The following is a 27,732-nucleotide window of genomic DNA, read 5'->3' on the forward strand; positions in this document are numbered from 1 at the left end:
AGTTCCCGCGGGATTCTTATAAGGCCCATCTGTTTTACCGATTTACCTATATGAAGTTTGGTACAGAGGTAGCTTGCATCCGGGAAATTGACAAAGGCAACTTTTTATCCCGGAAAAGTAACAAGCTCCCACGGGACTTTTAAGAACCTAAATCCACGCGGACGAACTGAAAGTTGAAAACTGAAAGTTGTACCTAATGCACCATTTTGTAGCGGCGGCTATCTTGTCTAATCTATCTAATCCTGGACTTACAAAAACAGACAGATAGACACACTTTCGCATTTATAATTAGTAATTACTATAGATGTGTAGCACGATTTAAGAAATAAACGTTTTTCTTTCATTCTAAACAAGCTGTGTAAAAGCTGTTTAACTAACGTTTTCCACAGGCTCCAACAAGAAGCTGGCCAAGCTGGCTGCAGCCAGGGCAGCGCTGGGCGAGCTGTGTGAGCGGCTCCCGCAAGCACCGGTTGTCGTCCCACAGGACTTCGTAGCGGAAACCCTGCCACAACTCATGGCTGATCACATTGCTAAGTATGTTGACAGACAGACAGACAGACAATCTGACAGACAAACAGACAGACAGTCAGACCCTTAGCGAGCAAATTGTGAATTTCTAAATACATATCAAAAATTGCGAAACTGGCAGGACTCGTACCTACTTCTTCTGTTCGCGCTCAGTTCTCTTCATATTAATGTGATATTGTTTTAATCAGATAAGTTAGCCCTTGATTGCAATCTTACCTGGTGGTAAGTGATAATGCATTCTAAGATGAAAGCGGGCTAGCTGAAGGGGTATGACAGTTTTTATTAAACCCGTATCCCTTTGGTTTCTACACGGCATCATACCGTAACGCTAAATCGCTTAGCGGCACGGCTTTGCCGGTATGGTAGTAACTAGCCACGGCCGAAGCCTCCCACCAGACTATACCAGTGATCTAGAAATTATAAAATTCCAAACCCTACCGGGAATCGAACCCGGGACCTCCCTCTAATATCCTATTACCACTGCGCCAGGGAGGTCTTCGAGGTTCATATTAATGTGATGATGAAATTAAAACTATAATTTTTTGAGAAAACCCTGTTTTTTTCACAGATTAGTGAACGAGAAATTCAATGAGTTGCTGTGTGGAAACCTGGTGCACTCCAGACGGAAAGTGTTAGCCGGCATCGTGATGACCAGAGAGAACAACATGGAAACGGCACAGGTTCCATTACTGGCATTATTAAAATACTAGCTGATGCCCGCGACTTCGTCTGCGTGGCGTTAATTATTAAAGTCCTTAGGGAACTTTTTGATTTTCCGGAATAAAAAAATAGCATATGTCGCTCTCCAGGTCTTTAACTATATCCATGCAAAAAATCAGGTCGATCCGTTGTTCCGTTACGGCGTGATTGAAGGACAGACTAATAAACCAACAAATAAACGTATTTTCACATTTATATAAGGGTGATTCCATACTTAAAACACCCCAAAGAGCTAAGTGCGAGTCAGACTCGCGCACCGAGGGTTCCGTACTGGGGTTTTTTTTCGTCATTTTTCACGATAGATCAAAAACTATTATGCATAAAAATAAATAAAAATCTGTTTTAGAATGTACAGGTAAAGCCTTTCATATGATACCCCACTTGGTATGACAAACGGGTTCTAATCAGAGGTCAGGGGTTCGATTCCGGGCACGCACCTCTGACTTTTCAGAGTTATGTGTGTTTGAAGTAACTAAATATAACTTGCTTTAACGGTGAAGGAAAGCATCGTGAGGAAACCTGCATGCCTGAGAGTTCTCCAGTTCTCAAAGGTGAACAATCGAAGATTTTGTATATGATAAATGAGCGTGGATTTGACCTGCAATTCGCTCCAGCAATGCGCGGGACTTCAATTACTTTTATACATGACATAATATTGTATATCAAATCTTTGGAAAGAGCAACCGCCGAGTCTCTTGCTGGTTCTTCTCGGTAGGAAAAGCATTCCTAACCGATGGAAGATGCATTTGACGATTCAAAAGTACTTGTGAAAGTTTAATTGAATAAAAATATTTAGAATTTTTGAATATTGGTGTGTGAAGTCTGCCAATCTGCACTTGGCCAGTTACTAGTAGATTATGACCAAACCCCTTCTCATTCTGTGAGGAGAGCCGTGCTCTGTAGTGAGACGGCGATGGAATGATCATAATTGTGTGTGTGCAGGTGATAGCGGTGGCGACGGGCACAAAGTGTGTGTCCGGGGAACACATATCGGTGAGAGGGCAGGCGGTCAACGATGGACATGCTGAGGTAAATACAATATGTTATTAAACGTTTACTAGCGACTTAACATATAAACTTTGTAACTATGATAAATACATTAATTTTTTAACCCCCGACCCAAAAAGAGGGGTGTTATAAGTTTGACGTGTGTATCTGTGTGTCTGTGTATCTGTGTATCTGTCTGTGGCACCGTAGCGCCTAAAGTAATGAAGCGATTTTAATTTGGTTTTTTTTGTTTGAAAGGTGGCTTGATCGAGAGTGTTCTTAGCTATAATCCAAGAAAATCGGTTCAGCCGTTTGAAAGTTATCAGCCATTTTCTAGTTACTGTAGCCTTCACTTGTTGCGGGTGTTATAAATTTTTAATTTACACTTGTCTATCATGCTCAACTTGTCATTAAATCATTTAAAAGTATGTTAAATATGTTATTAGGTATTTATAATTTACTCTCTAACCGCATCTCACTCCGAGAGAGGCCAGGTGAATGTATTTTCATTAAGGTACGAGATTTTTCAGTCAAAAACAAAATGGCAAAGTAAAAATTGCAAATCTGCGTTTGGAAAGGGTGTATTTTTGACAAAAGAGAACATTTTTTTACAGAAACTAAATACATTTGAAATTATTATCAAGTAAAGTGTGACAAGAAGTTATTAACTTTTCAATTTTCTCATATAATTTATATAGAACGAAGTTGCCTTAAAATTAGCGCTAAAATAGAGATTTTATCAAGGGCCACAACTTTTAAAACAAATACAATTTTACTATGTGAATTGTTTTAAGGCATAGATAATAGAGAGATAAATCGATATATGGCTTAGTTATAGATCTTGAATAATAAAGTATAGAATAATAGGCGTAATACGTTTGTATGGAGAAGCGCGTAGGAAGTGTACCCTTAAAATCTGTTTTATTGTTCCCAGGTGGTAGCGCGTCGTTGTCTGCAAAGATTTCTGTACACACAGTTGCTTATGTATGCAAAATCGAAAGGTAACTATATATTCAGCACTAACATTATGATCAGGGGTTCGATTGCGGTAGAATGACAGCTACAATGTCACGATCGCAATCGCCTCTGATTGGTTGACGCTCGCCCACTATTGTCTACAATAAATTGTTGCAACAAGAATACCATAAATTCAGCCAGTCACAACAATTGCGTGATTGGTTGACGCTCGCCCACTATTGGCTACAATACATTGTTGCAACAAGAATACCGTAAATTCAGCCAATCACAACAATTGCGTGATTCGTTGACGCTCGCCCACTATTGGCTACAATACATTGTTGCAACAAGAATACCATAAATTCAGCCAATCACAACAATTGCGATCGTAATGATGATTGACTAGTTTGTGTCCACGACTTCGTCCCCATGGTTCAAACCCCTATTTTATCCCTTTTGGGGTTGAATTTCCAAAAAAACCTTTCTTAGCTGATGTCTACGTTGTAATAGCTATCTGCATGCCTTTCAGCCCGATCTTTTCAGTAGTTTGAGCTGTGTGTTGATAGATCAGCTAAGCACTAAGGATTTTATTTAAGAAATTCCATTTCTCCAGATCCCACTGAAATGATACCAGAGTCGGAGCTGGAGCCAGTGCCTGGTGGTGGCTACCAGATGAAGGAAGACAGGCGCTTGCACTTGTATGTCAGCACTGCACCTTGTGGTGATGGACGCATATTCAGCCCTCACGAGAATTACAGCCCGGGACCTGACCGACATCCCAACAGGTGACTGTTTTGTCAAAACATATTCACACTCATGTCAAAACATATTCACACTCATGTCAAAACATATTCACACTCATGTCAAAACATATTCACACTCATGTCAAAACGTAATCACACTCATGTCAAAACATATTCACACTCATGTCAAAACATATTCACACTCATGTCAAAACATATTCACACTCATTTCAAAACACATTTACACTCACCCCTTAATAAATTCACACTCATCTCGAAACACATTTGCATTCATCCACAAACACATTCACACTCATGTCAAAACATTAGCACTTTCCATGGCAGCCTTATATTTTTTTAAAAAATAAATATGTATAATTTAACTTTAATTTGCATTTTGGCAATTCAAAAGCACTTGTAAAGTTTAATTGAATAGAAAATATATTCTATTCTATTGAAATAATTTGTTCTGATAGAATGGCGCGCGGTCAACTTCGTACCAAAATAGAGTCCGGCGAAGGCACCATACCTGTCAAGAACAGTACCAACGTGGTACAGACCTGGGACGGACTGTTGCAGGTGAGAACACCCTGTGTTATGCGAATCACACTATGACTTAATCACACTATCACACTAATATTACAAAGGTGAAAGTTTGTGTGTATGTGTGTGTGTGTGTGTGTATGTTTGTTACTCCTTCACGCAAAAACTACTGGACGGATTTGGCAGAAATTTTGAATGGAGATAGATAATATCCTGGATTAGCACATAGGCTACTTTTTATCCCGGAAAATCAAAGAGTTCCCACGGGATTTCGAAAAACCTAAATCTACGCGGGCGAAGTTGCGGGCATCGGCTAGTCACTTAATATTATAAAGGCGAAAGTTTGTGTGTATGTATCTGTGTGTGTATGTTTGTTACTCCTTCACGTTAAAACTACTGGACGGATTTGGCTCGTGTTACGTAATTAATTATCACCACTATCATATTTCAAATCTAACAAATCAGACAAACAAAAGGTTTACAATAATACCTATTTTGAATAAATGATGTTGACTTTGACTTTGATTTTATATACAACGTGATTTTGCTTATATCTCTCATGTTATAATAAAGCGTGATTTTTTTTTAATTTTTCCGTTTATATACAGCGTGATTTTTCTCATAATTCTTGTGTTATATATAGCAATTTTTTTATTTCTCTTATTATATAAAACGTGGTTTTTTTTAAATATTTTTTGGTTTATATACAGCTTGTTTTTTCTGATATTTCTCGTGTTATCTATAGCGTGGACTTTTTAAGTATTCCTCATGGTATATACAGGGTGAGCGTCTGCTGACAATGTCATGTTCAGACAAGATGGCGCGCTGGTGCGTGGTCGGGCTGCAGGGGGCGTTGCTGGGCAGGCTGATACGCCCTGTATATCTGCACTCGCTCGTCCTGGGCTCGCTGCTACACCAGCATCACATGTACCGGTAAGTGGTCACTATTACCTGCTAATGCAACACCTCATTCATCAACATCGGCTCAGTAGCTTAGGCGCTACGGTGGAACACACATAAATACAAACCTACATGGACTACCAAAATCATAACCATTCCTTTTAACTTTGCTGTCGTCGGGTTCACTTCAAAAACCTTTTGAAGTGAAACTTCTACTCGAACGTATGACGTCATTTAGTCTATGACATTAATTGGTTAGCTATCATAAGGTCAACGATTTATCAAAATCTTTGGAAACTTTGAAGGAACAAATGAACCGACATACACACATATATGGATAATGAATTACAAAACTAACAACCGAGTTATTTCTCGTCTGTGGAAGGGTTAACCCTTTTTGTAGTAAAAAAAAAACAAATTTTTTTTTTAAAAAACATGTATTTAATATTTACAAGGAAAAAGGGATTACAATATTTTCTATACACGTCATTCACATAAAAACTAAAATTACGCTATTTTACTTAAATATTATTAACTAAATTGTCTAGTTAAAAACTACTTATTCTATAGAATATGGAGAGTGTCTGCGTGTTGAAAGGAAGTATTTTCCTCGTGCCCTGCGAAATTACAAAAATATATACATAATACATATATTATGTTTGTATACGTATAATTAGGGTTCCGTACCTCGAAAAGAAAAACGGAACCCTAGGATCACTTTGTTGTCTGTTTGTCTGTCAAGAAAACCTATAGGGTACTTCTCATTGACCTAGAATCATGAAACTCAGGTAGGTATGTCTTATAGCACAAGTAAAGGAAAAAAATCTGAAAACCGTGAATTTGTGATTACTTAATAAAAAAAAATTGATTTATCGTGTAAAATGTCGGGAAAAATACCCGAGTACGGAACCCTCGGTGCGCGAAGCTGACTCGAACTCGGCTGGTTTTTATATAGCCTATGTTATTAATTCTAGATACCACCGTAAGTAACACGGTTTAAAGCTCATATTTCCTTGCTTTACTGTGCATCGAATCTGTATTCGAATTCAAATCTATATACATATAATAAAATTGTAGAAAAGTGGTGTCTGTACAATGGAAATATATATAAAAAAAAAGTAGCAGGGGTTTTTATTATATCGATGCCGAACCCGAAATTGTAATTAATTTTTTTTGTCTGTTTGTCTGTTTGTCTGTGTCTTTGTGCACGCTAATATCAGAAACGGCTTATTCGATTAAAATACGGTTTTCACTAATATATTGTAGTAAGCTTCACTTAACATTTAGTGTTTATTTCATGTCAATCGGTTCATAAATAAAAAAGTTATGTCAATTTAAAGAATCACGGCGAACATTTTTAACGTACAGAGTAGTACGTACTACACGCCTCGCGCCTGAACGTCCGTGGCTATAATATAAAGCGCGGTCACTATTCCACGCGAACGAAGTCGCGGGCACAGCTAGTTCAAAATAATTTTATTCAATTAAACTTTTACAAGTGCTTTTGAATCGTCAAAATAATCTACCACTGGTTCGGAATGCCGTTCCTACCGAGAAGAACCAGCAAGAAACTCGGCGGTTGCTCTTTTCAAGTATTCAATTTACAATAATATGCCATACTGTATAATGTGCCAATACCTTTATACTTACACCAAACTATATCTTTGTAAACTATGTACTCGCAGTAACAACCAATTTATTTCCTTGGCCTAAACCAAAAAGCTTTCTCAAAAATGACTTAATTTTTGACTCATTTGCAATTTCAAAATTGTATGTACTGGATATTGGTTTGCTATTTCCTGCATTGTCACCAATTATATTATTTTGTTCTTTTATAATATTTTGTATTACTCCGTTCGAAGTTTTTATGATCGTATTTATTTCTCGTATAATGGATATGGTTGGTGCGATTTTTTGACGATTCCTTATCAGAAAATCTAGAATTTTGAAAAGCATATTTTCACTGTTCTGTGGTCTATTGAAAAATGATGTAAAACGACGTTGTCTGTGATGTGGTTTTTCGATTTGTGATCTTTTTTTTCTTTTGGAGGTTTTCTGTGATTTAGTAACTATTTTCTTCGTAGTTTTAGAATCAGAGGTTTTGAGTTTTCCAAAAATTTTGGTCATGTCATCGTTTTCTATTGTCTGTGGTCTTGTAAAAAATGGGATGAAAAAACGTCTGTGTTTTGGTTTGCTTTTCATTCTTCCGTCGATTTTTTGATTTTGACCATTTATAGATTTCTTTGTTGAGTCTGATATTTTATATTTTCTAAAAACTTTGGCCATCTTTTCGTTTCCTCCCTGTGGTTTCTCGAGAAATTGTGCAATGTAATGTCTATGTTTGATGAATGTTCTTTTTGTTTTGTATTCTGGTCTTTTTGGTCCATTAATTATTTTTTTACTTGTTTCATCAGTTATGATTTTAGGTCTTTTAAGTAGTCTATGTTTTTTGGTATCTTTCTTTTCCTTTGTAATGTTTTTTCTTATAATTTTTACTGGTGTAACAATGCCATTTCTTGCTGTAGCATCGATTTTGTCTATTGTCTCCGTGTTGGAATGTTTTTCTTGTAGTTGAAACACGAAAAAGCCGTGGAGTTTTTTTTTATTATCACCTGTAAAGAAAAGCTGTGCTGAGGGCTGTACAAATAACTATAGTGTGCAATTATTATTTTAACGTAGTGATGGTGCTTTTGTGTAAAATATAATCTTACCTTTTTTTAATTAAAATATTACAATAAAACTTAAAGCTAGCCTTATGTAATTACTATACAAATTATGCCCGCGGAATGGTGCCAAGAATACTGGATGCATTTTCGCGCTGGACAGCCTGAATGATCCGTTGCGCAAAAAATGAGCCAGCCTGAGGCTATTTATCGCAGTGAAATGTGTCGTGAAAATTTTTTAGCAACCGTGTCGTGAAAAATCTAACTAAATGCATTAGCCGACAAGTATAAATTAAAAAATAACACCTCCGAAAAGTGAAGGTTACAGTAACTAGAAAAGAGCTGATAACTTTCAAACGGCTGAACCGATTTTCTTGGATTATAGCTAAGAGCACTCTCGATCAAGCCACCTTTCAAACAAAAAAAAAAAACGAAATTAAAATCGGTTCATTAGTTTAGGAGCTACGATGCCACAGACATACACAGACACACAGATACACACGTCAAACTTATAACACCCCTCTTTTTGGGTTGGGGGTTAAAAATAACCTAATATCAAATACACATTCAAAAATTTTGCTTCTACTTGGAATTCCGTAGAAGAAACCTTACCTCAGAAGAATTTAACCTAAATAAGCCGAACCAAAACGCAATTTTAACCCACTCCAAAACATTGGACGTTTACTATACAAAACCATAACCATATACCTTTTACAAAAATAAATCCTTGATTCGACGCGTATTTTACAATTTTTTTACGTTTCAAAAGCCCAAATCTGAAGCACCCACTCCTTATGTACGCCTTTAAACCAAATCACCCATTACAATTGCACCCTAAATTGTGGAAAATGGGTGAAACCTACGTCAAATCAACTCCGAACCCCATATGGGTGGTTGGTTCGTTCGCACAGAACCCTCTCGCATACTCCTTCCACGAGGGACATCTTGACGCCACGAATGACTTTGGGTGTAGCACTGATTCGCTGAAGAACATGTACGATCGCCAGTGGCTGCAGAAAACTGGGGAAAGGGGGTGTTAGTTAGTTAGTTGGCTATAGAATAAAATAAATTAGTTGTTAAACGTTTAAACTATCCAGTGATTTCCATCTTAAGTGTAGGCAGTCTCAACCGCGACGCGCAGCGAGCTGAGTCCCTATGAAAATGGACCCCGGATGGGTTCCAAACCAGTCGGCCTTACGTTGACTATATGTATACGTGAGTATAGCTGTAACAACCTATACTTATAAATTCGATTCATCCTTTTGATACATCTAAGCCTCATTAATATGAGAGCTTTTTTAACGTCCGTTAAAAAAGCGTTCAAATGAAATGCATTCCCAATCTGTTCATACGACAACGCTGTTATAACGCGCACAACGTTAATACCAGCCAACGCTTGGTTTTAAGGCAACGCTTTTATAACGCTCGTTTGAATTCGCACGAGCATTAAAAAAGCGTTCTGTTAAAACCCGACGTTGCGGTGAAAATACAAAGTGCGCGTTAAAAAAGCGTTGACGTGTGAACAGATACTTGGGAATGCATTTGTTCTATTCGTACGCTTTTTTAACGGACGTTAAGAGGGCTCTCTCCGTCACTCGTTTCCTACAATCGTAGTTCCAATTTCATTTGAATATTAAGCAACCAAAGTCCATGAAATTTTGCAGACATATTCTAGAAACTAATATCTATGTCTGTGGTTTTCCAGATTTCTGTTAAAATATTCGGTTTCAATGTTACGCGGTCTTAAAAATTTACATACAAATCTTTGAGCTCCTGTAATTTTAAAACTACATATTTTTAACCCCCGACCCAAAAAGAGGGGTGTTATAAGTTTGACGTGTGTATCTGTGTATCTGTGTGTCTGTGTATCTGTGTATCTGTCTGTGGCATCGTAGCGCCTAAACGAATGAACCGATTTTAATTTAATTTTTTTTGTTTGAAAGGTGGCTTGATCGAGAGTGTTCTTAGCTATAATCCAAAAAAATTGGTTCAGCCGTTTAAGAGTTATCAGCTCTTTTCTAGTTTTCTTGTAGAAAAGAAGGTTAGATAACCGTTAGGTTCATAATATTATGTCAATTAACAAATGTCAAGCTGTCAAGATGGACGTTGCCTAAATACATAATTATTTATTTGAAAATTATGTTTTGGAAAACTCAGATACTTTAGATCGTAGGCGCGGAATAGTCCAAGAAAATTGGTTCAGCCGTTTAAAAGTTATCAGCTCTTTTCGGTCTTTTCAAGTTACTGTAACCTACACTTGTCGGGGGTGTTATAAATTTTTAATTTACACCATTTACACTTGTTAGAAAAATCTAAAACACCACAGACACAGATATTAGTTTCTAGAATATGTCTGCAAAATTTCATGGACTTTGGTTGCTTAGTATTCAAATGAAATTGGAACTACGATTGTATGAAACGAGTGACGGAGAGAGCCCTGTTAAAAAAGCTCTCGTGCGAATGAGGCCTAAGCGTTGAACTTTTTTTTAGTCAGATACAAGTTAGTCCTTAGTTACTTACATTTATTGAGCAGCAGTTGTTTAGGAATGACCACTTCCAGTTCGCACCCCGGCTGAGGACTGATCCCACCGTTGGGATAGAAGTCCACGTGGCCCACTTGCTGGTTGAAACCTGAAAGCACGACATACTTTCATCCATATCCAATCCTTCACCGTTCCACTTCCGGCCCAGGGCAAAACAGTAAATAAATCCACTCAAGATCTCTTATCAAGGGCATATGGTATAAGACCATACCATAGACCATACTATTAAAGCCTCAATAGCTCAACCGGTAAAGGAGTGGACTGAAAACCGAAAGGTCGACGGTTCGAACCCCGCCCGTTGCACTATTGTCGTACCCACTCCTAGCACAAGCCTGACGCTTAGTTGGAGAGGAAAGGGGAATATTAGTCATTTAACATGGCATGGCATTTCTTTTAAATTTTATATTCTAGGTTTTATATTTTTTATTTGTATTTTTTATTTTTAGTTTTGTATATAAGCGTCATTATTTGTAATACTATGTTTATGTGTCGGTTTCAACGAATAAATTTTATTCTATTCTATTCTATTCTAAAAAAAAAAAACAAAAAAAATAAAAAAAAAAATACAGCCATCCGTTCCTCGGCCACCGTGGTTTATTGCGATATTGCTCCCGTGAGAGTGACATGTTCAATCCATAATAATAAGAGTAATAAGAAGAAACATTGAGTTCACAAAATCTTTAACCACTAGCTTTTTGGATGTAACATCCATCAGGTCGTTTTTTTTTTTTTTTGTATAAAATGAAGCCTATGCCACCCGGACCATAATAACGAATTTATTTACACGTTATTCTAATGAATAACGTGTAAATAAATTCGTTATTATGGTAGTAATCTAGAGGATGGCCGCGACTTCGTCCGCGCGGATTTAGGTTTTTCGAAATCCCGTGGGAACTCTTTGGTTTTCCGGGATAAAAAGTAGCCTATGTGCTAATCCAGGATATTATCTATCTCCATTCCAAATTTCAGCCAAATTCGTCCAGTAGTTTTTGCGTGAAGGAGTAACAAACATACACACACACACACACACACATACAAACTTTCGCCTTTATAATATTAGTGTGATAACTCAAAATTTAAAAACCCCCGACACAAAGGCCTCTATAAGAAAACTAGAAAAGAACGATAACTTTCAAACGGCTGAACAGATTTTCTTCGATTATAGCTAAGAACACTCTCGATCAAGCCACCTTTCAAACAAAAAAAAACTAATTTAAAATCGGTTCATTCGTATAGGAGCTACGATGCCACAGACAGATACACACGTCAAAATTATAACAACCCTCTTTTTGGATCAATGGTTAAAAATAATTTACGCCCTACGCACAGAATCTGATACAAACATTCCTTTTGGCTTGGCCGTAGTTGGGTAAAAAAAAAAGTCGACTCACCGAAAATACCGGCATCAGTGTGGATGACATCCACGAACTCAGCATCCGAGGGGTCCAGGCGTTGTGACAGCGACACCTTGTCGAACAGCGGCAGCGCGGGGTCCAGACCCGTGATGCGGGAGACGAGACCTGCGATTTACAAAAATTGGGGATTACTTGGTATTTTTTAAATAATAAAATACGTGTCTATCCTGGCGCACCCGGAGTAAAAAAACAGGCCAAGTGCGGGTCAGACTCGCGCGCCGAGGGTTCCGTACTTGGGTATTTTTTCCGACATTTTGCACGATAAACTAAAAACTATTATGCATAATTGATAATAATCTGTTTTAGAATGAACAGGTAAAGCCCTTTCATATCACTTGGTATAGTTATCTTAATTTTTAAAATTGAAACACATTTCAATTATTTTTTTAATGATGTAATCACAAATTCACGGTTTTCGGATTTATTCCTGTACTTGTGCTATAAGACCTACCTTCCTGCCAAACATGATTCTAGGTCAACGGGAAGTACCCTATAAGAGTCTTGACAGACACGACGGACAGACAGACAGACAGACAACAAAGTGATCCTATAAGGATTCCGTTTTTCCTTTTGAGGTACGGAACCCTAAAAATGGCGTCCTTTCCCATTGATGCACTATTTTCAACATCGATTATATTGATACCTGATTGTATAGATCCCCCGGCCACCCCGGCTGACTGAGCTCCGAGACTGTGCCCCACCAGATGCGTCTTGGACAGTTTTAGACCTCTGCAAAACATGATAAATAAACTAACTATTGGTTTTACACTTGTTTTACATGATTTCAAAAATGAGGTCCAAATCACATTAAATGTAATCAAAAAAATTAAAAACAAAACTGCCCTACAAAAGAAAAAAAAAACATTTGAAATGGAGCAATTCCATGCAGATGATATATTTAAAAACTTATAGTCAGTGTCACTTAGGGTGTTGTAAGGATTCACCTGCCGTGAAAACTCCAGCCCGCTGGGCCGATGACCTGAACGAGGTGGCGGGGAGCGGGTGGATGAGGTAGGCGGAGGACCGTGTTTGGTGGCGCGCTCTTGGAAAGGCCTATGTCCAGCAGTGGACGCATACAGGCTGATGGAATGGAATTGGAAAACACTAACCAATACCCTGAAATCTCCATTTCCAAACACATTGGTGTCCCCTCGATGGGTGTGCGCCGAAAGTTATATTTTACTAGCCGATGCCCGCGACTTCGCCCGCGTGGATATAGGGTTTTCGAAATCCCGTGGGAACTCTTTGATTTTCCGGGATAAAAAGTAGCGTATGTGGTAATCCAGGATATTATCTATCTTCATTCGAAATTTCAGCCAAATCCGTCTAGTAGTTTTTGCGTGAAGGAGTAACAAACATACACACACACACACGTACACATAAAAACTTTGCCTTTATAATATTAGTGTGAAGTGTGATTTTATTAAGAATATATTAGCCATGCTAATCATGACTAATACTCCTCTTTCCCCTGCAATTAAGCGTAAAGCTTGTGCCAGGAGTGGGTACGACAATAGTGCAACGGGTGGGGTTTGAACCGCCGACCATTCGGAATTCAGTCCGCTCCTCAACCGTTGAGCTATCGAGGTTTACCTTGAAACCAAATAGTCAATGAACTGCGCGGCGATCCTCCCAATGTACCAGGTGTTCTCTGCCGCTTTGAAGTACCATGGGCCCGCCTCGAGGCGCTGCGCGTCCACCACTATCACATTGGTGTCCCCTCGATGGGTGTACGCTGAAAGGTAGTCAAAGTCAAAGTCAAAATTATTTATTCAAAACTAGAGGATGCCCGCGACTTCGTCCGCGTGGATTTAGGTTTTTAAAGATCCCGTGGGAACTGTTTGATTTTCCGGGATGAAAAGTTACCTATGCCAATAACAGGGACGCAGGCTACCTCGGTACCTTTCATACAAATCGGCTAAGCGGATGGGTTTTTGGGAATCCCGTGGGAACTCTTCGATTTTCCGCTAAAAGTACCCTATGTCCGTCCCCGGGATATAAGCTAACCCTGTACCAAATTTCGTCAGAATCGGTTAAACTGTTGGGCCGTGAAAAGGTCAGACAGACAGACACACTTTGCATTTTAATTAGTATGAAAGTATGGATAGGTACTATTGTACACCTTTTGTTTGTCCGATTTGTTAGATTTGAAAGATGATTATAGTGGCGATAATTAATTACGTCAACTTAAAACTAAAGCTACGAGGGTTTCGAACGTGCCCAAGTTAAAAATTTGGATTCCAGCTCCTCAATCCTGATGCTGCAGGGGTTCTGACCAATCCACGCGGGCGAAGCTGCGGGCATCATATAGTCATTTATAATGTGGTGGTGATGGGTTACGTTACCTTCTCTGACCATGAGCGCGCTGCCATCATCAGGGGTCTCCATGAACGCGTGGAAGTATATGACGGTGGGGTCGTTGAAGTCTATGCTGGACGCGAACAGGCTCTCATCATCATCTATCAGCAGACTGTGCGCCACGGTTGGGTTGTGTCTGAAAATTTTGGAAAAAATCTTTTGAATTTATTATTATCGTCAATTCTACAAGAATTTTAATAATTTTCGATCCCAAGTACGCACTTCTAACTAACTTTTCGGAGTTATGTGCGTTTTTAACCGACTTCAAAAAGGAGGAGGTTCTCAATTCGTCGGATTCTTTTTTTTTTTTAATGTTTGTTCCCCGATTACTCAAAGACGCCTGGACCGATTTGGAATTTTTTTTTTGTTTGAAAGGGTATACTGTGCAGGTGATCCCATATAAATTTGGTGAAGATCTGATTAATATATTCGGAGATGGAGAACAGAACTCCTCGATAAATAAGAGTAAATTGCTCGCGATCAGTGTAATAGCTTAGTAAACATTATGTTTTAACCAGGCATAGCATATTTTATTACAGTGGGACCACTAAAAATTGTAAAATTAAAAAAATGCATTCTGTCAGTTTAGGTGTACCTATAATGTATAAAAGTTTAGGATAATGTATCATCATACATTATCCTAAACTAATGATGTATAAAAGTTTTAAGTTAAGTTCTAGCTGTCAACGGGAAGTAACCTATAGGTTTTTTGATAGACACGACAGACGGACAGACAGACAGACAACAAAGTGATCCTATAAGGGTTCCGTTTTTCCATTTGAGGTACGGAACCCTAAAAAAATAAAGAAAAAATGGTAAAACTGTTCTATGGCCTAAACCCTTCGGAGGAGAGATCCGTTCTTAGTAGTGGGCCGTTCAAGGTGATGAGGAGGACTGTACTTACCTTGTGTATAATTGGAACACGATGTCATTGTTGTCCCTGACGAAAGGACATTTTCCTTTGTTAACCGGCGCTATTTGTAGTAAGGCATTTTCAAACTGGATCCCTGGCGGCCCTGCAATCATATCACACTTAAAGATACCTTAATTTTGTATTATTTAGATACAAGTTAGCCCTTGACTGCAATCTCACTTATTGGTAAGTGATGATGCAGTCTAAGATGAAAGCGGACTAACCTGATAGGGCTATGTAGGTAGTTTTCACTAAATCTATACTCCTTTGGTTTCTACACTGCATCGTACCGGAAAGTTAAATCGCTTGGTGGCACGGCACGGCCTTGCCGGCAGGGTGGTAACTAGCCACGGCCGAAGCCTCCCACCAGATAAATGTTTATAGATAAGAGCACTAGCTGATGCCCTCGGCTCCGCGTGGATTTAGGTTTTTAAAAATCCCGTGGGAACTATGATTTTTCGGCATAAAAAGTAGCCTTTGTCACTCTCCGGGTCTTTAGGTATATATAAATCACGTCGATACGTGCTCCGTTGCGACGTGATTGAAGGACAAACCAGAAAATCTACACACTTTCGCATTTACATTATGGTTAGTGATTCGCAAAGAAAAGCGGATGGAACCGCAATTTGATAGCTACTTATGTAATATTCGCTCTCCACTCTTCAGGTTTTTAATTATGTATAACTAGATGATTCCCGCGACTTTGTCCGCGTGGATTTAGGTTTTTGAAATCCCGTGGGAACTCTTTGATTTTCCGGGATAAAAAGTAGCCTATGTGCTAATCCTGGGTATTATCTATCTCCATTCCAAATTTCAGCCAAATCCGTCCACTAGTTTTTGCATGAAGGAGTAACAAACATACACACACACACACACATACAAACTTTCGCCTTTATAATATTAGTGTGATGTATTATCCAAGCAAAAAATTACGTCGACTTGTTTTTTTTCTGTCTCTCGTCTGGCTTTACACAGATTAGCCAATGTCAAGTTTGTAGTTATTTGTAACAAGCTAGGGAAACTATATAAGTATGGACTTCGTCTGTGCCGGCGCTCGCCGACACACGCGCGGTACCCCTTTAGAGCGCTTCCCAGTCAGTTCCACCACGTGATTGAAGAACAAACCAATATACCAACAAACAAACACACTTTTGCATTTAAACTATGGTAAAATGATTCCCAAAGAAAAGCGTATGGAACCACGGTTTGATAGCTAGTTATGTAACATCGGATGATAAACTAACCATATTATGGTTAACCATGCAGTTTCCTTATACGCTCAACTGCATGCGCATAATCTAGTGAAGCGATATAAACTTAACCGCGAGATCTCTCGTTATATAAGTGCAGGTTGTGAGAAGGTGCGTTCTTAGGGTTCCGTACCTCAAAAGGAAAAAATCATTTTTTTCATTTTTAACCGTGTAATATGTAGGTTGCTTACAAGTTGAATTTGAACAAAATGCGATACAAAATTATTTAGGTTAGATTAAGAAATATTATTAAAACAATAGCTTGTAAGATTTTGATATAATTACTGTTAGTTCGTTTAACGAGTCGATCTTAAGCCTGCACCAATTAATGACGTCTACGACAACGCCGTCCTACAATCATTTAATCCACCAAAAAAGTTTAATATTTTAACCGACTTCAAAAAAAGGAGGAGGAATTCTCAATTCGTCGGAATCTTTTTTTTTTAATGTATGTTCACCGATTACTCAAAGACCCCTAAACCGATTTGAAAATTTTTTTTTGTTTGAAAGGTGTACTGTGCAGGTGGTCCCATATTTTGGTGAAGATCTGATGAATATCTTCGGAGATGGAGAACAGAACTCTTCAATGGATAAGAGCAAATTGCTCGCGATCAGTGTAATAGTATCAGTGTAAACAGTAGGGTTTTAACTGGGAATAGCATATTATAGTACAGTGGGGCCACTAAAAATTGTGAAATGAAAAAAATTCTAAAGAAAAATAAAACCGACTTCAAAAACCACAAGTACTAAAAAGTAATAAATAATTTTTGTTTAGTTACACGTGTAATGTACCTAGGTATAAGTTGGGCGAGCTTCACATTTGGATTTCTAATTTTGTTTTATTATGCTCGCTCGACTTCATTCCTAGGTACATTACACGTGTAACTAAACAAAAATTATTTATTACTTTTCAGTGCTTGTGGTTTTTGAAGTCGGTTTTATTTTTCTTTTAAAAATTTTTACACATTCACGATTTTCGGATTTTTTCCTTACTCGTGCTATAAGAGTTAAGATCTACCTACCTGCCCACGATTCTAGGTCAACGGGAAATACCCTATAGGTTTTCTTGACAGACACGACATACAGACAGACAACAAAGTGATCCTATAAGGGTGCCTTTTTTCCTTATGAGGTACAGAACCCTAAAATGAATGCAAGTCAGTATAATTATTAAAATGAGGTGAAATAGAGCAAACCGATCGTGTGGGCACACTTGCAATCGGCGACACAACAAATATTCAGTGCGCTGCAATTTCAGTTTAGTAACTAGGTACTAACACGCTATGCACTAATTACTGTACTACAGGTGCTATCTATACTAAATAATATTATGTTCTTGCTCCAATGGATAGCGGAAATTTTTCTGAACATTGTTAATTAGGGTTCCGTGCCTCAAAAAGAATAAAGGAACCCTTATCACTTCGTTGTCTGTCTGTCTGTCCGTCCGTCCGTCGTGTATGTCAAGAAAACCTATAGGGTACTTCCCGTTGACCTAGAATCATGAAATTTGGTAGGTAGATAGCTCTTATAGCACAAGTAAAGGAATAAATCTGAAAACCGTGAATTTGTGGTCACATCATTAAAAAAATATTAAAATGTGTTTAAATTTTCAAAGTAAGAAAACTATACCAAGTGGGGTATCATATACCTGTATATTCTTAAACAGATTACCCGAATACGGAACCCTCGGTTCGCGTGTCTGACTCGCACTTGGCCGGTTTTTTACCTAATATTTCTCAAAGCCACGATGATTAAAACTTCATAATCGCCGATTGTTCCTCCGTGTGTTGGGGACAGTACACAGAGAAACGTTCAGATTTTATTAAATTACCAAGGTCTGGCCCTCGCGGGCTCTTAGGCTGAGATCAATTAGACTTTGCTCAGACTTAGTCGTTGTTAAAACGAGACAGCGTTATACCGCTGGCATAAATCTGTCTCGTTTTAACTGTAGCTTAAGTCTAAGCATAGTCAAAGTGCACTTTATAGATTTCAGCATTAGTCCATTGACCATTAGAATATATACAGTGTATTGTATAATGAAGATATTTATATAAGCGAATCTAGGTAATTATTATCTAAGTTCATACCTAATTAGTATTTAGTAATTAATACATAACACTAACGAACTGGAAGACAATGATTTATTTATTGATATCAGTCATGTAATTAATATCTAAGTATACATAGAACCTCGGTTTTGTCCGTCTTTTTTAACAACTAGGCACGGAAAGATTATGATTTTAGCAGTTTTTAACAGGGATCTCTCCGTCACTTACTCCATACAATCGTAGTTCCAATTTCATTTGAATATTAAGCAACCAAAGTCCATTTTTTGCAGACATATTCTAGGAACTAATATCTGTGCCTGTGGTGTTTAAGATTTTTCTAAAAATATGTAGTTTTAAAATTACAGGGGCTCAAAGATTTGTATGTGAATTTTTAAGACCGCGTAATTATGAAACCGAATATTTTAACGGAAATCTGGAAAACCACAGGCACAGATATTAGTTTCTAGAATATGTCTGCATTTCATGGACTTTGGTTGCTTGATATTCAAATGAAATTGGAACTACGTTTGTATGGAGCGAGTGACGGAGAGACCCCTCTTATTGTTCTGTACCTCAAAAGGAAAAAGAAACCCTTATAGGATCACTTCGTTGTCTGCCTGTCGTGTCAGTTAAGAAACCTACAGGGTACTTCCCTTCGACCTAGAATCATGAAATTTGACAGGAAGGTATCCAAAAACCTTGAATTTGTGGTTACATTACAAAAACAATTAAATGTGTTCACTGTTCATGAACTAATAATAATAGTATTTTCAATTTTCAAAGCAAGATACCAAGTGGGGTATCAAATGAAAGGGCTTTACTTGTACATTCTAAAATAGATTTTTTATTTATTTTTATGCATAATAGTTTTTGATTTATCGTGCAAAATGACGGAAAAAATACCCGAGTACGGAACCCTCGATGCGCGAGTCTGACCCGCACTTGGCCGGTTATTTCCCCGCCCATTGCCACATCAGTTTTGCGATTCGTTGAACTATGTCGGTTACTCACTCTGGTTCTTCTACGAATCTGCTCATTTCTGGGCCTCAAGAGATCTTTTTACCTGACGTCTATTGTAATTAACAAGTGTAAATTAAAAATTTATAACACCCCCGACAAGTGAAGGCTACAGTAATAACTAGAAAAGAGCTGATAACTTTCAAACGGCTGAACCGATTTTCTTGGATTATAGCAAAGAACACTCTCGATCAAGCCACCTTTCAAACAAAAAAAAACTAATTTAAAATTAGTTCATTAGTTTTGGAGCTACGATGCCACAGACACACAGATACACACGTCAAACTTATAACACCCCTCTTTTTGGGTCGGGGGTTAAAAAATGTTTGGATACTTACGTATTACTGACAGAAAACAGGCTATGGGCATCGCTGTATCCATTGTCACTCGCAATCTTAAATATCGACCGAAAATGAAACAAGTGTCTACAATGTTTCTAGCAAATCCGTCTTTATTTGAGATAAAAACCGAAATCGTTTTTTTTTTGTAAGTATTCTATTATAGAAGAAAAATTAATAAAACGCACATTTCATTTTTTAAATTTAAAAAAATACTAATATTACTAAAAGAAAAAAAAATCAGAACGTCTGGAAAATACTTTAAAAAAAATAAGGTCGCGTTAAAAAAAAACTGGCACGCTTATGTCACCGCGCGCGTGTTTTCGCGGGAAAATAACTTTGTAATGGAGTCTCCGAGGCGCCTTTCCCGCCACTTTTCTTTGAGTGGATGTGTTGAGTAACGTTACGTCAATAGCTGAAGGAATTTAGGATATGTTGGGGCGCTTCCACACTGATACACTTTTATATTGAACTGGATGATGCCCGCGACTTCGTCCGCGTGGATTTAGGTTTGTTTAGGAATTCTTTGATTTTCCGGGATAAAAAGTAGCCTATGTGCTAATTCAGGATATTATCTATCTCCATTCCGAATTTCAGCCAAATCCGTCCGGTGGTTTTTGCGTGAAGGAGTAACAAACATACACACACACACACATACAAACTTTTGACTTTATAATATTAGTGTGACTAGATGATGCCCGCGACTTCGTCCGCGTGGGTTTAGGTTTTTTGAAAATCCTGTGGGAACTCTGCTTTTCCGGGATAAGAAGTTGCCTGTGTCAATTTCCGGGATGCGGATTACCTTTTACTAAATTTCGTATAAATCGGTTAAACGGGTGCGCTTTTAAGAATCCCGTGGGATTTTTTGGTTTTCCGCGATAAAAGTAGCATATGTCTGTCTAAGGGATGTAAGCTAACTCAGTACCAAACATCAAAATTTTTCATCAAAATCGGTTAAACGTGGGCCGTGAAAAGCTAGCAGACAGACAGACACACTTTCGCATTACTACTAATATTATAAATGTGAAAGTCTGTTTGTTTGTTGTTTGTCTTTCAATCACGTCACAACGGACTAACAGATTTTTGGATGGGTATAGTAAAAGACCTAGAGAATGACATATGCTACTTTTATCCCTGAAAATCAAAGAGTTCTCACAGAATTTTTAAACACCTAAATCCACGCAAACAAAGTCGCGATCATCAGCTAGTATTGAATAAGTAAATAAATAATTGATGCTTTTGTTACATATAGATCTTCTGGCTACTTACATTCGGAACCCTTTTAGGGCCGGGGGAACCAAAGTTTTAGAATAGAATAGAATAGATTTTTATTCAACTAGACTTTTACAAGTACTTTTGAATCGTCAACTAATTTACCACTGGTTCGGAATGCCGTTCTTACCAAGAAGAACCAACAAGAAACTCGGCGCTTGCTCTTTTCAATTTACAATAATATTTTGTTTGATCTACTCATATTTTTTTTCTCTTGTACCTCAGGGCCCTCTGCGGTAGGGTGGAGGGCCACATATCGTCCCTCCCGCCGCCCTACCAGCTGCAGAGGCCCCGCCTCGCCCGCGCGGCCAGCATGGAGGCGCGCACTCCTGCCCGGGCGCCCTCCTTCAGCGTTGGCTGGGCTGTCACTTCGCCTGTAAGTATTGTGGACTGTCACTCATCATTTTTACTGTCTTTACAAAGATTAGCCACTGTCAAGTTTGTAGTTATTTGTAACAAGTTAGGGAAACTATACAAGTATGGACCCCGTCTGTGCCGGCGCTCGCCGACACACGCACGGCACCCCATCAGAGCGCTTTTCAGTCAGTTTAAAAAAAAAAAAAAAAAACCACTCCAAAAAGGCAGAGCACGCCCGCCAGCTAACACCGACACAGACGAAGTCGTCACTCATCATTATATTATCATCATCGTCATTTAAGGCGCGCACAAACTCCTGAAACATTCCTGAAAGGCCGGTAACACACTCAGATGTTTTATTTACAGTATATTGTGAACTTTTAAAAATACAGGGTTTTTAATTTTTTTTTCGTAGTTTTCTTTATGGTATTTTATCAGGAATCATCAGTACTATCACCTGTTATCGTTCTTGCTAGCTGGTTTTCTGGTTTCGTATTTGCAAATTTTAATTAAAATTAATAGCTCGTTCACACAGGCTGCGTTAGCGTAGACGTAGCGCGTACCATTGTGTTGTAATGTATGGAACTGTATGAGACATGGCACTCCGCTTGCGTAAAGCGTGGACGTATGCGTAACCCGGTGTGTTAGGGGTATACGCGCGTCACGACTCACGTATCACGTGTGCGCAATTTGGTGTGAATCGGTCTTTAGGAGACCCTTGGTTTTTAAACATTTTAGTAAAATTACTTTAATAAAATTGAGAAGAGAATTGGTTTTAGTAAAATTGCTAGACATATGTAGTTTAAAACCAAGTGTTTTCAAATCAAATCAAATCAAATCAAACCATTTTTATTCAAGTAAACTTTTACAAGTGCTTTCGAATCGTCAAAATAATTTACCACTGGTTCGGAATGCTGTTCCTACCGAGAAGAACCAGCAAGAAACTCGGCGGTTGCTCTTTTCAAATGTACAATTTTCTTAATTAACACCGAAGCTCCGTCATTATCCTCATATTCCAGATTCCGGAAGTGATCAACGCGACCACAGGGAAGCTGGAGACCGGACATCCGTCTATGATCTGCAAGCAGAGCATGTTCGCGCGTTGGCAGTACCTCGTCAGGCGATTACCACTTCTACCGCAGGTGAGATAAGCTTCAAAATACCTTATCATCACTGTACAGTACCACCTCCCGCTGTCCGTTTGTTCGTTTTTAACCGACTTCAAAAAGGAGGGGGTTCTTAATTCGTCGGAATCTTTTTTTTTCTCCCTAGCGATAAGGTATGTTTGTATCCAAATTCTGTGTGTTCCACCGTAGCGCCTAAACTACTGGGCCGATTTTGATGAATGAGGTGTCATTCGATTCGTCGTTAAGGTCCGAGTGACAAGGCTACATTTTATACGAAAAAAATTGACATAACGGATGTTACTTAAAAAAAAAGTGTAGGTCTAAAATTTTTTTTTTTTTTTGCTATTGTATCGAGTGGGGTGTCAAATGAAAGAGGAGAAAATTTTGAACTCATAAATATAAGTGTACAACAACATTGAAATAAACCAAGCGACAGAAAAACAATTTTACTCCAATATTTCAGTGTTTATTAAGACGATCGCAGTCGGGTTTTAGTTTTCAACTTTATCTTTTTTTATAAAATATCAATAATAACAATTCTGTTCTGCAGGAGGATGGCCCACCAATGCCGACTCACCCCACGGACTTGGACCGCTTGCTGTACAATGAAGCCAAGCTGCTCTGCGCGCCATACCAGGTAACAACTCCGAAGTCAAAGCCGTAACTATCGACCCGCCCCGGCTTCACACGGGTGCAATGCTTTTCCTATTTATAGGGTTCCGAACCTCGAAAGAAAATACGGAACCCTTATAGGATCACTTTTTTATCTGTCTGTCCGTCCGTGTCTGTCAAGAAAACGTATAAAAAGATAAAGCCCTTTCATATGATACCCCACTTGGTATAGTTATCTTACATTGAAAATTGAAACACATTTTAACTTTCTTTTAATCATGTAACCACAAATTCACGGTTTTCGGATTTATTCCTTTACTTGTGCTATAAGACCTATCTACCTGCCAAATTTCATGATTCTAGGTCAACGGGAAGTACCCTATAGGTTTTCTTGACACAATAGATGGACAGACAGAGAGACAGACAACAAAGTGATCCTACAAGGGTTCCCTTTTCCTTTTGAAATACGGAACACTAAAAAAACGATTCATGGGCATCATTCACTGTTAAACTAATTTAATATCGTTTGCAGGAAGCCAAAGAGTGTCTGATCAGCGCCTTCGACCGCGCGCAGCTCGGCCGCTGGATCAAGAAACCCATAGAGCAGGACCAGTTCCAGTGCGAGATCCTCAACGCCGACCCGGCCGTCCTGTTCGCCTAGGCGGGTAGTGATCACCCTGGTAACGCTATGCAGATTCCCCGCCCGTCTGAGGCTGTAAACGCAAAAACTTGCACCGAAATCCCACATATCGCACCCGAAACGGACGACATCACGAATATCTTGCACAAAATCGATATAAACAGTCATAAACTTGATGTTGCTACTAAAAATAATAAAATTACTTACATGCCACATAAAACTGATATAAAAAACAATACTAAAAGTGATTTAGCAACTGATAATGATAAAACTACCCACGTGGCATATAAAATTGATATAAAAAACAATTCTAAAAGTGATTTTGCATCTAAAATTGATAAAATTACCAACGTGGCACATAAAACCAGTTTAATGAATACTAGAAGTGATGATTTAGCACTTAAAAATGATAAAATTGCTAATATGGCACTTGAAATTGATATAAATAGTACTGAAATTGATTTTGCAAGTAAAACCCGCGTAAATGTTAAAAAAGATAATTTGGCAACTAAACAGAACAGTTTTACATCGTCTGAAACCGATAGTAATAGCACTAAAAATTGTGATGTTGCAACTTATAATGATAGATTATTATCAAAACATACTGAAGATAAAAAAGTAGCAGTAATTCCGAAAATTCACGCGTTACGTCGACCGAAAATAGTTTCAGAAAACGATTATGTTAATTTTGATTACAATTATGAAAACAGTACAGAAAATAATTATCTTCAATCTAATATATTCAATACAAATTTAACTTGCATAAGACAGGTTGATGGTAGAAATTCGAGAAATTTGCAGAAAAATACAGTTATAACTAAAGATAATATTAAAGATAGAAAAAGAGTTATAGAAACATTTGATAGTCATAAGGATTTTCATCGTCAAGTCTTCAATACTCAGCACCCAATTAAAAGTAATGTAAGTAGTCATCTTAAAATTGACGTAAGCCCGCTAGATGCAGATGTTATGAGAAACAGTATGAATGTAGCTGAATATAGAAATAGGGAAATAGATGGAAACAGAAATAGGGAGTCAAGTTATATGGCAGCAATAAGAAATACTTTAAACGTAGGGGAAAATAGAAATAGGGCAATAGGCGCAAACAGAAATTGGGATCAATGTGTTTACAAAACCTACAGTGGGATAGATGTTGGAAACAGAAATAGGGAGTCAAATTATATGCCAGAAAATAGAAATAGGGTAATGGATGGAAACAGAACTTGGGATCAATGTGTTAACAAAAGCAATAGTGTGATAGATGTTGGAAACAGAAATAGGGAAACAAATGCTTCAGCTGACGTAGATCAAAATAGAAATAGCGTAAATGAAAATAAAATTGGGGAAATAATACAAAAGGGTCAAACTCCGCTTTTACAGCGAAGGTTAGCTGCTTATAGAAATTTACAATAATCCTTGTGGCCATAATATGTGAAATGGTTATTTTTGTATTTTTTTTTCTTGATTTTTAGGGTTCCGTGGAAAAATTGGACCTTTATACAAGAACACTTCTTGTCAGTCTGTGTTTTCTGTCTATGCTTCAAGGCCCTTTTTTCAAAAATACCTTGAATGGTGTAGAATATATTTTTACTAAAAAAAACTTTATAAGTGCTTTTGAATCATCAAAATAATTTACCAATGCCTCGGAATTCCGTTCCTGCTGAGAAGAACCAGCAAGAAACTCGACGGTTGCTCTTTTCAAATGTTCAATTTACAATATTATCAAGCCAGATATTATTTTTGAATTTTGCATTTTGACTTTAAAGTCGTAATTTTGACATGATATTTGACACAAAAAGTTAAAATGGCGCGCGAGAATCATTTTTTACGCATTATACATAATATTTGGAAGTTAAAATTGAAACCCAACTCGCCAAATTAACTTGTTAAATTGGAATTAACTCGCCAAAGTATAAATTCCTCCAATTGGTGAAAATTTTGTTTTTTTTTTTTTATTTCAGCTTTTCTAAGCGTATTTTTGTTACATAAGAAAAAAAGTGTTATTACTTGTATTTGGCAAGGAACCCTTCGCGTGTAAATCCGACTCTGATTAGATTTTTTCATTTGCGTTGGATACGTCAAATCTGCATGGCGTTATCTCAGGTATGGTCGCCATCAATTTAGACGGCAGGTGGTAGTGCAGTGGCGTAGTGTGGGGCGCACACTAAAGGACACTAAACTACACTATAATCCACGGAGAGAAGTTAGAATAGGGCTCTGTCTGTTACCTAATCCTAAAATGATAGAAAAAAACTCAGTGGCGTTAAAGTTGAGCGGTTCAACCAATCACAAACATAAAAAACCATTCGAAATTCAATTCGAAAACATAGTTTCGTTTGTGATTGGTTGGTGACTCAAAATTGTTAGTTTAGTCTTTGTCATTCGTGTGGCATGACGTAACAGAGGGAGTGGTATACTAACTTCTCTCCGTGGATAGAGTAAAAGGCACATCAAGGAGCATTATCTAGAATAAGGACAGTACTTAAGGAACACAAAGATACTGTGGTTGAGATCTATAGAGCGTACTTTGACTTTGACTTAAGACACTGTTAAAACGGGACAGCGTTATACCGCTGGTATACATCTGTCTCGTTTTAACTGAAACTTAAGTCTGATCAAAGTCTAAGTGCGCCGATTTCAATCCACCACGGGCGAGAATAACGCGTCGATAGTCTGTCCTACTATCGTCGGATAATCCACGGTATAGTCAAACCAGCCGGCTAAGGGCTAATAGCCATAAAAGTTAACAAATGCGATAAATATTACAAAAGAGCATAAGTCAGTACTCACACATGCAAAACGCTAACTTAACACGCGTGACTACAGTGACGCGCGTACGTTACTGCCGCGCGTCGCGCGACGCGCAGTTCAGCTGCAGTTCAGTTCGAGTGCGTGGGCACCTTTTATGTTAAGGTCCTTTTATATCAAAGGACGTCATTAATAATTACAATACGCGTGGATTTACTAAAATTTTCGCCTAAGTTACACCAAAGAACACTAAGTGCCGAAAAACCCACACCACGCCACTGCCATGGGTCAGTGTAAGTCATATAAGTATTATTTAAGTATAATTTTTTTGATTGTAAGGAAAAGCCATGTGATTTTATTTGTAATTATTTTAAGCGCACAACATTGTGATGTTCCTTGTGTTCTTTTGTTTATTTTTTTAAGAAATAGTACAAATACATTTAATTCAATTTACTTCTTGTTTTATTTATTAATGATTTTGCGTACACAAATGTTGAACGTGTCTGCCCGTCTGTTGTGTCTGTCAAGAAAACCTATAGGGTACTTCCCGTTGACTTAGAATCATGAAATTTGGCAGGTAGGTAGGTCTTATAGCACAAGAAAAGGAAAAAATCCGAAAACCGTTAATTTGTGGTTACTTGCACCATAAAAAAAAAATGTGTTCATGAACCAAATTATTATTTTCAAAGTAAGATAACTATACTAAGATCATATGAAAGGGATTTACCTGTACTTTCTAAAACAGATTTATTTTTTACTAAAGGATGCCTGCACTTCCTCCGCGTGGATTTAGGTTAGGTTTTTAAAGATCCCGTGGGAACTGTTTGATTTTCCGGGATAAAAGTAGCCTATGTCAATTACAGGGACGCAAGCTACCTCGGTACGGTACCAAATATACAAAACGGTTAAGCGGATGAATCTTTAGGAATCCCGCGGGAACTATTAGATTTTCTGGGATGAAAAGTGGCCTATGTCCGTGCCCGGGATATAAGCTAACTCTGTACCAAACGTCAGAATCGGTTAAACTGTTGGACCGTGAAAAGGTAGCAGACA

At 38.0% G+C, this 27,732-nt stretch overlaps 2 protein-coding genes across 2 annotated transcripts in view; one reads left to right on the forward strand and one right to left on the reverse strand.

Moving 5' to 3' along the window:
- Positions 1-27,132, forward strand: part of LOC123878509 (double-stranded RNA-specific editase Adar) — a 42,338-nt gene extending 15,206 nt beyond the window's left edge. The window contains exons 10-20 of the mRNA XM_045925719.1: positions 390-534; positions 1,097-1,208; positions 2,191-2,277; positions 3,170-3,236; positions 3,806-3,977; positions 4,412-4,514; positions 5,260-5,411; positions 21,421-21,571; positions 22,572-22,694; positions 23,230-23,316; positions 23,824-27,132. Of these exons, the coding sequence (XP_045781675.1) occupies positions 390-534; positions 1,097-1,208; positions 2,191-2,277; positions 3,170-3,236; positions 3,806-3,977; positions 4,412-4,514; positions 5,260-5,411; positions 21,421-21,571; positions 22,572-22,694; positions 23,230-23,316; positions 23,824-23,952 (1,328 nt within the window). The 3' untranslated portion in view covers positions 23,953-27,132. The remainder of the gene's footprint in view (positions 1-389; positions 535-1,096; positions 1,209-2,190; positions 2,278-3,169; positions 3,237-3,805; positions 3,978-4,411; positions 4,515-5,259; positions 5,412-21,420; positions 21,572-22,571; positions 22,695-23,229; positions 23,317-23,823) is intronic.
- Positions 7,928-20,000, reverse strand: LOC123878512 (pancreatic lipase-related protein 2-like). Its single transcript, XM_045925722.1, has 9 exons — positions 19,924-20,000; positions 15,262-15,373; positions 14,345-14,493; positions 13,593-13,734; positions 12,643-12,728; positions 11,976-12,104; positions 10,562-10,672; positions 8,905-9,061; positions 7,928-7,990 (listed from the first exon to the last, which is right to left on the reverse strand). Exons 1-9 carry the CDS (start codon positions 19,964-19,966, stop codon positions 7,987-7,989), a joined length of 933 nt encoding a protein of 310 aa, XP_045781678.1. The 5' UTR covers positions 19,967-20,000; the 3' UTR covers positions 7,928-7,986.
- Positions 27,133-27,732: the final 600 nt, after the last annotated feature.

Source organism: Maniola jurtina, chromosome 26, assembly GCF_905333055.1.
Source record: "Maniola jurtina chromosome 26, ilManJurt1.1, whole genome shotgun sequence".
NCBI classification, from domain to species: Eukaryota; Metazoa; Arthropoda; class Insecta; order Lepidoptera; family Nymphalidae; genus Maniola; species Maniola jurtina.

What these genes read in the sequence shown, in the direction of transcription:
- LOC123878512 (XM_045925722.1), bottom strand. Translation starts at nt 19,966, where the DNA reads ATGGATACAGCGATGCCCATAGCCTGTTTTCTGTCAGTAATAC. An exon ending in GTGTTCCAATTATACACAAG is followed by an intron (nt 14,494 to 15,261) that starts GTAAGTACAGTC and finishes CAAAATTTTCAG; the next exon opens with ACACAACCCAACCGTGGCGC. An exon ending in CGGGGGATCTATACAATCAG is followed by an intron (nt 12,105 to 12,642) that starts GTATCAATATAA and finishes TGTAAATCGCAG; the next exon opens with GTCTCGTCTCCCGCATCACG.